An 11,166-nucleotide genomic window follows, 5' to 3' on the forward strand; every position below is an offset into this window, starting at 1 on the left:
TATATATATATATATATATATATATATATATATATAACAGGGACACACACATATATATATATATATATATATATATGTGTGTGTCCCTGTTACACTTAATGTTGTCTCATTTTCCTGGGTAAATAAATATTACATAAAAATGAGAACAAATATAATTATATTTTGTAGTTTATTCATATTATTTTTATTTTATTTTATCATTTTAATACTAATGATACATTCCATAGTGTTTTTATGTATTTGTATATTTATTCCAAAATAATAACTAAAGACAGTAACAATTTGAACAATATTCTGGAAACAATAAGGTTTCATTAGTTAACATTAGTTAACTACTTTAGTTAACAAGAAGAAACAATAGCCTACTTCTACAGCATTTATTAATATAGTTAATATGAATTTCAGCATTTACTAATGCATTATTAAAATCAGAAGTTGTGTTTGTTAACATTAGTTAATACAAATACAGTTCATTAGTTCATGTTCGTTCACAGTGCATAAATTAATGTATACAAAGATTAATAGGCTAAATACTGTAATAAATGTGCATTGTTTGTTCATGTTATATTAAATGACACCTTATTGTAAAATGTTAGCAATATTTTTTTTATTTGTGAACTGATGTTCAGCTGTTTTTCAGGTCATCATAGTCATAAAAGCAACGTAAAGATACATCTTTCATTTTATCACACTGAATGCTCACTCAAGTTTTATTTTGATGTGACACAAAGCAGTGATATCTAAGCAGGAGAGTTGTTTACTTACTTTATAAATAATCAATAACGCCATAATTTTCTTCATTTAGACCGAGAGCTCGCACTTCCAAAATATCACATCCAAACATAACCGATCATATCCAATTATAGCGTGATGGAGGCATTGCCTCCTCTCATGTGACTTTCCCCCCATTCATTTTAATGAGCCTCCAGAAAAGTCATGGTACACATCAGGGTCTCTGTTTTAAGTCTATGGACCGAAGGGAGGCAAGCCTCCGCTGTAACTTTACCTGCGTGTGTCGCTGTTTGACAGCGTTACTCTATAAAAACGAGTGACTTTTATACTTTTAATGCCATATTTAATAATACTTGCGATTTATGTTTGTAATATTGTTTATTTTCTCATCCAATTTTTTGAGGTGTGTGTGTATGAAGTTATTTCTCCATAAACCCATATGATAAGAGCCATTGCCTGGTTTTCAGATAAATAAACACACAATAGACAAATACCATCAGTAATGAGCCCAATATAACATGCATCTTGAGTCACTGCTTACTGTAGAACAATCAATACAATAGTCAATCAATGAGTTCACTACTAGTTTTACAAAAAAAAAATCTAAATCTGAAGAATGTCTTTAAGTAAGTCCAATGATTGACTGTTTACATCTGTTCCACAAAGACACGCAGATGAGGACATGGTTGGTCATTTAAATCCTCAAATTTATCCAAAATGTCTTCTTAAATTCTTGGATTTTTTAACAGTAGCTCCATCACTGATGCATTGTAGGATCAGCTGCCAGTCCATTAATCTGCTCCGCGACACAGTCAGTGCTGTTGAGTAGATCTTTGAATCATCTGGACTCTTTGCTTTCGAGTAGATTATTGAATCACCTAGTTTATCTGCTGTTGAGTAGATCATTGGATCATCTGGTCAATCTACTGTTGAGTAGATAATTGAATCATTTGGTTTATCTGCTAATGAGTAGATCATTAAGTCATCTGGACTTTCTGCTGTTGAGTATATCATTGGAACCTCTGGTCTATTCGCTCTAGAATGGATCGATTGATCATCTGGTCTATCTGCTGTTGAGTAGATTGATGGATCATCTGGTCTATCTGCTGTTGAGTAGATCGATTGATCATCTGGTCTATCTGCTGTTGAGTAGATTGATGGATCATCTGGTCTATCTGCTGTTGAGTAGATTGATGGATCATCTGGTCTATCTGCAGTTGAGTAGATCGATGGATCATCTGGTCTATCTGCTGTTGAGTAGATCGATTGATCATCTGGTCTATCTGCTGTTGAGTAGATCGATTGATCATCTGGTCTATCTGCTGTTGAGTAGATCGATTGATCATCTGGTCTATCTGCTGTTGAGTAGATCGATTGATCATCTGGTCTATCTGCTGTTGAGTAGATCGATTGATCATCTGGTCTGTCTGCTGTAAGGTAGACAGTGGAGATGCCTTTGTTTTTGCCCTGCAGCTTGTTGATTTCCTCATATTTGTGGTTGTTACAGTCAATGTCCTGCAAAAGAACTCATGTTATCTTGCAAATCTTGTTTTTTAGCAGCTCATATCGATCATCATTATCACTCACCTCTGCAGTGTGTTCATTCAATGGAAGAAGCACAACAGAGACTGTCAAAACATGGGGAGAATTAACGCTATATTCAAACAGTAAATGTTAGAAAGTGACATTTTGTTTCTAGAGAGATATTTGTGAGTGTGTGCTTAAGCACATTTTGTGGATTTTGGTCCCAGAAGTGAGATAAACTTGACAAAACTTCCAATTTTGGGCCAACTGTAATGTCCTCATTTGTAAAATTGATAGTTCATAAATATTCATGTTTTGATTAATATTCTCTGCTGATGGTTACATTTAGGTTTACTTTGTTTGTTTGTTTCTTTTGTTTTCTAAAAGAACAAAATCATGTTTTCATGCTATTTGAATTCACATAAAATTTGCACCTGGTGGAATAGGCCTAGTTTTCTTATGAGACCAGCTTGAAAAATAAAGTAAAATATTTTTAAACTGTAAAAACGCACACCATATTGTGTTAGGATTAAGTATATTATCTACAACTAGCTGTGTATAAAAGCAATAGAAGTCTATGGAAAATCCACGTTTAGAGAGCTACTGCATGTGAATGTATGTGTGCATGTTTCATTTCTAAATCTGACCTTGCTGTGAAAGTCCTGATTGTGTAACTCTTGGTGATTTTTCTCTCTTCCTACACAACACTGTCAGTGCCATGAGCAAGATGATCATCGTGATGACTAACCCCACGGAGACATAGATGATAGACCCTGTGTGCAAGAAGTCACCTGTTACACACATTTAATGTCCTTTAAACTTATTTACAGATGCATTGCATTAAAATATTCAAAAAAATAAGAGTCATGCAGAGCGACAGACAGATGAACTGACCTGTTGAGGAGCTAATTGTTTCTTTTCTCTCCTCTGTTGTGCTGAAATATGGCGGTGTGGTTGTAAAAGAGCTGATGGTTGAATCCTCAGTGGTCTTTTTATCTATAAGGTGACAGGAAAGATCAACATAACAGTTATTCTGATTGACAGACCATAATTTTAATTTAAAAACGCACGTTTTCAGTTCTGTTTTCTGTTGCATGAAAAAAAAACCCGTGGTAAAATCACTATAACTCACATACATAATAGAGGCTTTCTGCCGTATTTTATACTCAACACATTTAAATCTAAACAAACACCTTTAAGTTTTAATGACTAATTGGTCACTTCCGGCTTGTTTCCGTGCAGGTAATTTTTACAACAATAAATGATTTACCATGTTTAACCAGCAACACAATCTCTGAATAGATATCAGTTAAAGGTAAAGTCCTCTCCACAGCACACCAGTATTGTCCTTGATCAGTTGTTCTCAGGTCAGTGATGCTGACGGTAAAAACTCTGGTCCTCTTGTCGTCAGTCAGAGAGAATCTCTCGTCTTTATCTGGAGATCCTGATTCAACCATGATGTTTTTATTTCCAAAGTTACACTCGCCTTTACAAAAATACTTTGAATATGATTCATATCCCGCTTCATATCTGCATCTGATGTCAAGTCTCTCTCCTCTGTGTCCTGTGACTGTTTCTGCAGCACCAACAACAACTGAAAACAGAAACAGAGTTATATAGAGCTGTTATGTGTGAGCAAGAGATATCAGAACTGAATAATAATGTATATACTGTATATAATCATTGAATCAGCATGCAGTAAAAACATGAAAACATGTCAAACTCTGTACTAAAGACCTCTGTCTTAACTCACCTGTACAGATGCTGGAAAACACGAGCAGAACGACACACATGCTGAACATTTGACTTTAATATGAGACCAAATTCTGTGACAAACGTTACAGTCTTTCTCTTCCGTACTGAGTGAAGAAATGCTTCCCCTTCCCCTTTCTGTCTCTCTAACCACATCCAGCTTTAAACATCTTCACAATGACATCAATCTAAACAGTGCCTTCTGTCCATATATTATACAGACCTAAACAGCACAGTACGTGCATTCACGAGTGTATATTTGATCAAATTCAAGATTTTAGCTTTCGTGACTGCTCTGTTTCATTAAGATAACCTTCAATTGTTCTAGTCTATTTTCACCAGTTCACCCCCTGCTGGAAAAAAAAAACACAAAAGAAACCATCACAGATTTGTTTAATGGTTTTACTGGTTATAATGGGACTTGTATTGGTTTTAATGGAAACTGTAACGGTGGTCTCTGTGGGTCTCTACAGGTAATTTGTCAACTTTTATTAGTGGCTTGTTAAAATCATTAAATCCTGATGGAGTATCTTCCAAAACACACACAACAGCAAACCATTTTGTAAAGGTTTTAATGGTTAATGGTTGGTAATGTTTCTGGTATTTGTAGAGGAAACATTATAATTTATGTGATTGTTTGTATTGTTTATTTCAGCAGGGCTGTTAGTTTGGAGCCGATTTCAGTCAAACAAACTCATCAAGGCCTTGTTTACACCTGCTATTAAGATAATTAGATTCAAGCTTATCCATAAAATATTCACAGTTTCATTTTATTTAACTGTAAATGAGGTTTACTAAGAATAATTTACAAAGAATACAAATAATGTTCTTGTTAGTAACACATTATACCGTTTTTAATATACTGATAAAAACACAGAAAAGTGTGTCAGCATATTAATTAATTAAAAATATATTGTTTGTACCACCATGTTTTTCTCACTTGGAGCATCAGTGCAGATGTCTGTTGCAGAAGTTTTGACAGTATTTTTATTCGTGTTTGATCTCTGAATATATCGGGCCGTCGTTTGTCTTGATGTTTTGTGGATGTATCACTGTTGAGTAGATCAGTTCTGTTCTGCTGTCTGTTGCTGGTTCAGGAGACTTCATATTGGCATAATAATCACAGTCTGTATCTGTCACCTGATTGGCTGAGTGGGTGTGACTGGGGTTTGAATCAGGCTTATGTTTGGTTACTGTGGCATAAACAGCAGAGTCTTGTGGGCGGGTGTTGAGGTGTGATGCTGGCGTCTGATTGGACGAAGATGTTGCAGTGATGTCATCAGATGGTCCAGGGTCACTGTTTGTGATCTCATACATGTGGACACTCTGAAAAACAACAACATATACATCAATAATTTACTAGTTTATATAGATAAAACTGATAATCATTTCTGATCTTCTACAGGTAAAGATTTAATCACCCACCTCTGTATTGAGCTGCACATTTTGATGAAATAAAGCTGAAAGGTGCACGAAAAGAGAGAAAAGACAAAGTCAAATCAACTCAAACACTCACAGACTTTATAATCACAAATAAACTGCTACCTGTCCCAGATTTCCTCTTCCTCTTTTTCAGGATGAGGAACGTTCCAGAACACAGAACCAGAACCAGCAGAACCGAACCCAGACCGCCAGCGACAGAAGCCAGATCTGAACACAACATTAAAACAACAACTGTCAAATGAACAATAGTTGATAATCATTTCAGCTACTGTGATATTAAGAGTACAATATTGTAAATATATTGATGTTATATTGTGTAACCGAAGGGAAACCGCGATGGTGAACCTCAGTCCTCTGAGGAAAACGCTTCTGTCTACGGCTGATGAGAAACCAGTTTAACCACATCTGATGTGTGCATCACTTAAATCAGGTTCATCATGAGCTACAAGAGTTAAAATGTGTCTCCTCAAATGTTTAAACCAATAACTTTTCACCAAAATATCTCATTCATTGTAATCATTGAGGGCACTGTTGCATCATGGGTAGTGTAGTTTGTGTGCTTACTAATGTTTAGCTGATCGAGATGAACTGCAGTACTTCCTGTTCTTGCTGTTTCTCTCTCTTTTTGATTAAAGAAAGAGAGAAAAACAAATAAACGTAAGAACATTGTGACGACATTGACAACATGAACACATAGAAATGAAGCATTACACACAAACCATTCATATTATTTTGTAAATATGAACAGAAATAGTATTTTCTATTGAAGACATTTTCTTATCCAAAGCAGTATATATGAATGAATGAATGAATGAATGAATGAATGAATGAATGATGCATTTATATAGCGCATTTATTGTGTATTGCCGTACACCCAAAGCGCTTTACAATCATGTGGGGGTCTCTCCTCAACCACCACCAGTGTGCAGCATCCACTTGGATGATGCGACGCAGCCACAGTACAACGGCGCCAGTGCGCTCACCACACACCAGCTACAGGTGGAGAGGAGAGTGTGATAGAGCCAATCAAGTGGATGGGGATTACTAGGAGGCCATGATTGATAAGGGCCAGTGGAGGGAATTTGGCCAGGACACCGGGGTTACACCCCTACTCTTTACGAGAAGTGCCATGGGATTTTTAGTGACCACAGAGAGTCAGGACCTCGGTTTAACGGTCAGTGCTGGTGTGTGTATACGAGTGAATGGTGCAGGTCGAGATCTGGACAGGTCTTGTTTGATCACATTCAGCTGGATGATTGTATATTCTCCCCATCCAGCTCTACAGCCGTATTCTCCAGCATCTGCCATCCTCAGGTTTCTGATGGTCAGCGTAAATGATCTCGTCTGATGATCGTCCCGCAGAGAGAATCTGCCATCAGACACTGACTGTCCTCCATCAGATTTTAGTAGAAGATTCTTTTCGCTGTAACGTCCTTTATAGAAGTATTTGTAGGAGTTTTCATATCCTTTAGCATAAGGACACTTAAGAGTCACTTGTTCTCCTTCTGTTCCTCTCACTGTAATCTCCTCAAACACTGAACTGCTCACTGCACACACACACACACACACACACACGTTTGTTTTTGTGAAAAGTGGGGACATCCCATAGGTGTAATTCTATTTGTACTGTACAAACTGTATGTGCTATTGCCCTACACCCAAATTTAGCCCTCACAGGAGACTGTGCATTTCTACTACTTCCCCAAAAAAACTCACTCTGTATGATTTATAAGCATTTTGAAAAGTGGGGACATGGGGTAATGTCCTCATAAGTCACCTTCACCTTGTAATACCGGTCATACCTGTGTCATTACACAAATATATGTCCTCATTTGTCGCAAAAATGCACGCACACACACACACACGTACACTGCTTTATACTGCATGCACTGATAAAATAGCCATACTTTAGACTATAAACTCTTTTTATGTAGCAGTAAAAACAGAAAGTAAGGAATTAGAGATCGTCCTGAATTCACCAATCAGCAGAAACACAGAGACTGCTGGTGAGAAGCTCACTCTTACGGTCACATCAGTCTCACAGATACACGAGTGACAGAGAGCAGCTCCACAAATGACCTTCTATAAATAAACAAACAAACGTTGAGTTTCTGTTTGCTGCTCATCTCCTGTAGTGAGACTCAAACAGTCCACAAAGCGTCTGAATGATGTTGAGGGGCGTTATGTGTGAAATCAGGAAATTAGCTGTAAGTAAGACTCTTTAATAATAAAGACACAGTAAGTTTTCGTCAATGTGACTGAAGGGTTTCAGCATCTGATCCACACTGAACTCTGATGGACAACATTTGAAAATATAATAGTGACCAAACTAAAGCAACACATTACACTTCCACACATCTTTCTTGCATCACTGAGCATGAAGACACAACAAGATGCTGGCAAAGTGACACAGAGTCTGAAGCTTCTTCTTATCAAGTGGGTGAAGTTTAGCTGGTTAGTGAGCTCTAATTTAGCTCCTGCTGGTAGATGTTGTAACTACATCTGGCTGCAAAGAGCATCTTTCATACAGCCTTTCAAACCATGTTGACTGACATTTTTCTGCATTTGCAACATTTAAATTGTAAATATTTATTTATACTGAATTACAGTAGATGTTACATACACATAAATACAGTAAGAGTAGAAGATGAGCTGACCTGTTGAGGAGCTGTGCTGATCTGTGATTGTTTCTGTTCTTTCTGTGATTGTGATGCTGCTGGATCCTGGATGTGTCTCTGTTGTGCTGAAATATGACAGTGTGTTTGAAAAAGAGCTGATAGTTGAAACCTCGTTGGTGTTCTCTGAAAACGAAAGATCAATTTGAATTAATTTGTTTATATAATCCTGAATTATGCAGTAAATTGGCTTTTATATTAAAACATTAATACAGCTGCTGACCTGTTTCTGTGCAAATTTCTAATAAAGGTCAATGTGCAGAAGTTAGTCAAATTAGTCACTTACTAAGTTTAACCATCAACAGTATCTCTGAATAGACATCAGTCCTCTCCACAGCACACCAGTATTGTCCCTCATCCTCTGTTCTCAGGTCAGTGATGCTGACGGTGAAAACTCTGGTCCTCTTGTCATCAGTCAGATTCAACCATGATGTTTCTGTTTCCAAAGAGACGCTCGCCTTTACAAAAATACTTTGAATTTGATTCATATCCAGCTTCATATCTGCATCTGATGTCTATTCTCTCTCCTCTGTGTCCTGTGACTGTTTCTGCAGCACCAACAACAACTGAAAACAGAAACAAACAGTACAAAAAAGATGAGAGGAATTAAATTTAACAAGGATGAAATCAAAATGAAACATGACTTCAACACATACCATGATTTTGGAGCTGCTTTTTAAAGTCAGGGGCACGACAGAAGATGTGCTGGCACTCAGGGCAATGCCAGTGACACCTCTTACGTTGTTGGGAATTGAAAAAAAAAGTAAGGAACACAGTATTTTTCTAGAAAGGAAAACATTTTGAAACATCGATTGTGAAAAAAAAAACGAAGTAGGTTGACAATGATGTCGCAGATTAGAATTTGCAAAAATAACTTTATTGCACATATAATTAGAAAGTTATTGAACACGGAAATGTGTGAGTGTTGTGAATTTTACCCAAGTGAAAATAACAATCCTCAAATAGCAACACACATTCATTCACATATAGAACGTAGAACATGATACATGACAAATCAAATAACATTTTCCATGGATAGGTTTTTGGATATTCTGTTCAAAATAACTTAAGTTAGTAAGATTGTGGAAATGCAATGCCTTCTTAACTGATAGCCAGGTACACAAAAGGACTTGGGTAAAGTTGGTTTTATATTCTGCACATTCACAACATTCACACATTTCCGCGTTCAGTAACTTTCTTATTATATGTGCAATAAAGTTATTTGTTGAAAATTCTAATCAGAGACTTTATTGTTTATTTAGAGAATTATTGTTAACCTACTTTGTTTTTTTTTTTCACAGTCGATCAAAATGGCCAAGTATTGTTTTGATGGCATATTTACTTGAATGTCCGCTGAATGTCCGATGTAGTGTGGTTAACAAAGTAATTGAATGCAGAAGTCTGAATGTGCCTATATAAAACCAACTTTACCCAAGTCACAAAAGGTGAAGACCAGAGAGCCAGAGAAAGAATAGTAGTTCTTAAAATAACTGTTTAGTTAAATAGTAAGAAAAAAAAGAAATGAATGGATATCAGACAATGATATAATCAAAAAAAGATGTGGTTAGAGCTGGACATTTTGCTGAAATGCAGCTGAAGGAACCACAAATGATAAATATAAATATATATATATATATATTTAACCCTCTGGTTGTGTTCGGACTCCTGTCACACTTGTGGTGTTCCGAACTCCAAACAACTGCTTATAAATATGTCATTTTGCTATATTATCCCTAAATATTGGATTAATTATTTCTGGCAACTTGTTTTCTTACATTAGGACTGGTTTTGTGTTTCAGAGACTGATCACCTGCACAGGTGTTCTCCATTATCCACACTACTTAAACAACGGCTGTATCCGAACTCGCCCTCTATACCCTCAAATAGTGCACTATTTGAGGGGACAATATATTAAATAGTGCACTATTTGAGGTATTTCAGCCATTTTAAGTGGTGTTCGAAACCATAGTGGATGGTATTTGCCACACGGTGAACAATGTCATGTATAGTTGACTGGAGTATGTCAAAGGCTCTGGATACGACCCGATAGGATGTTGCACTGGCCAACCAGAACACAAAAACAAGCTCTTCTAGCTCAAGCCCCCAGCCATGATCATAATGGTCACGCAGGAATGTGAAGAGATTAGTCAGTGTCTGCCTTGTAAGCCTGTAGTCTGGTCACAGATAGAACTGGGATGTGATGGTTGATGTGGCAATACTTCATGGGTGGTGGTCCGAAATTGTGAAATGATCTCAATAATAAGTGACATGCTTCTTCATTTTGAACTGAAAACATGGAAGACTTTTTTATTTTTAAATGTGTATAGCTCAAAAAATGTAAATAACTTATTATAATAATAACTATGTATATAACTTATAGCTTTAAATGTAACTCAAACTGATACAAAATGATGGAGGTCACGTTTACCCCTTAGAGTTTATACATGTACAACTATTTAATGTTTTTAAACGAAACAAAAGTCTTTATTTTTACATTAAATGCTTGAGTTAGCCTATGTTATTATTCTGACATTTACCGGTAAGTGCAGTCCTACACAGTTAGAGAGCGCTATTGAACTGTTGACTCACAAGTTTTCGGCTGTGTAAGAAAATAGTTTTTCTCAGTTCTTTTCTGGAAGCTTCTTCATTTCGTTGTTTTCTCTGTTGTATAATTTGAAGAACAAAAGATACTATTTCGTGAAAGCATGACATAATGAAGCAACAACTGTTCTATTTTGAGGAAACATTGATTTTGTGACTCTTCTGTGTATGACTTTGGATTGTTTGACTACTGTTGATTCTCTGCCGCCTGCCCTTGTGATCTTGCCCTTGTGTGTCTCTGCTCTGCCTCTGATATTCCTGCCACTGTTGTTTTGAACACTGCCTGTTTGACCCTGATCTTGATTATTAAAGATAATCTGCAAATGGATCCACACGCTTCTGACCCCTCATTACACTATTTGCATCTAATTAATCGTAGGCCTCATTTATATGAGAGTAGGTACCTCGTTTTATAATGGTTAATTGATCGTTTTCACGT

General features: G+C 36.5%; 1 protein-coding gene across 2 annotated transcripts in view; it reads right to left on the bottom strand.

The window, feature by feature from the left end:
• Positions 1-196: 196 nt before the first annotated feature.
• LOC306872102 (uncharacterized protein) overlaps positions 197-11,166 on the bottom strand; it is a 58,205-nt gene continuing 47,235 nt past the window's right edge. Inside the window, exons 1-6 of one of the 2 annotated variants that reach the window (XM_079420491.1) lie at positions 4,010-4,121; positions 3,527-3,850; positions 3,151-3,252; positions 2,904-3,029; positions 2,320-2,360; positions 197-2,247 (exon numbers count right to left, since the gene is read on the bottom strand). In XM_079420491.1, coding sequence (XP_079276617.1) covers positions 1,651-2,247; positions 2,320-2,360; positions 2,904-3,029; positions 3,151-3,252; positions 3,527-3,850; positions 4,010-4,058 — 1,239 coding nt within the window. In that variant the 5' untranslated portion in view covers positions 4,059-4,121 and the 3' untranslated portion in view covers positions 197-1,650. Of the gene's footprint in view, positions 2,248-2,319; positions 2,361-2,903; positions 3,030-3,150; positions 3,253-3,526; positions 3,851-4,009; positions 4,122-11,166 lie in introns of those variants that run through there. The other variant, XM_079420492.1, reaches the window with a different exon arrangement.

This window comes from Barbus barbus (genome assembly GCF_936440315.1).
Source record: "Barbus barbus genome assembly, chromosome: 7".
Classification (NCBI taxonomy): Eukaryota; Metazoa; Chordata; class Actinopteri; order Cypriniformes; family Cyprinidae; genus Barbus; species Barbus barbus.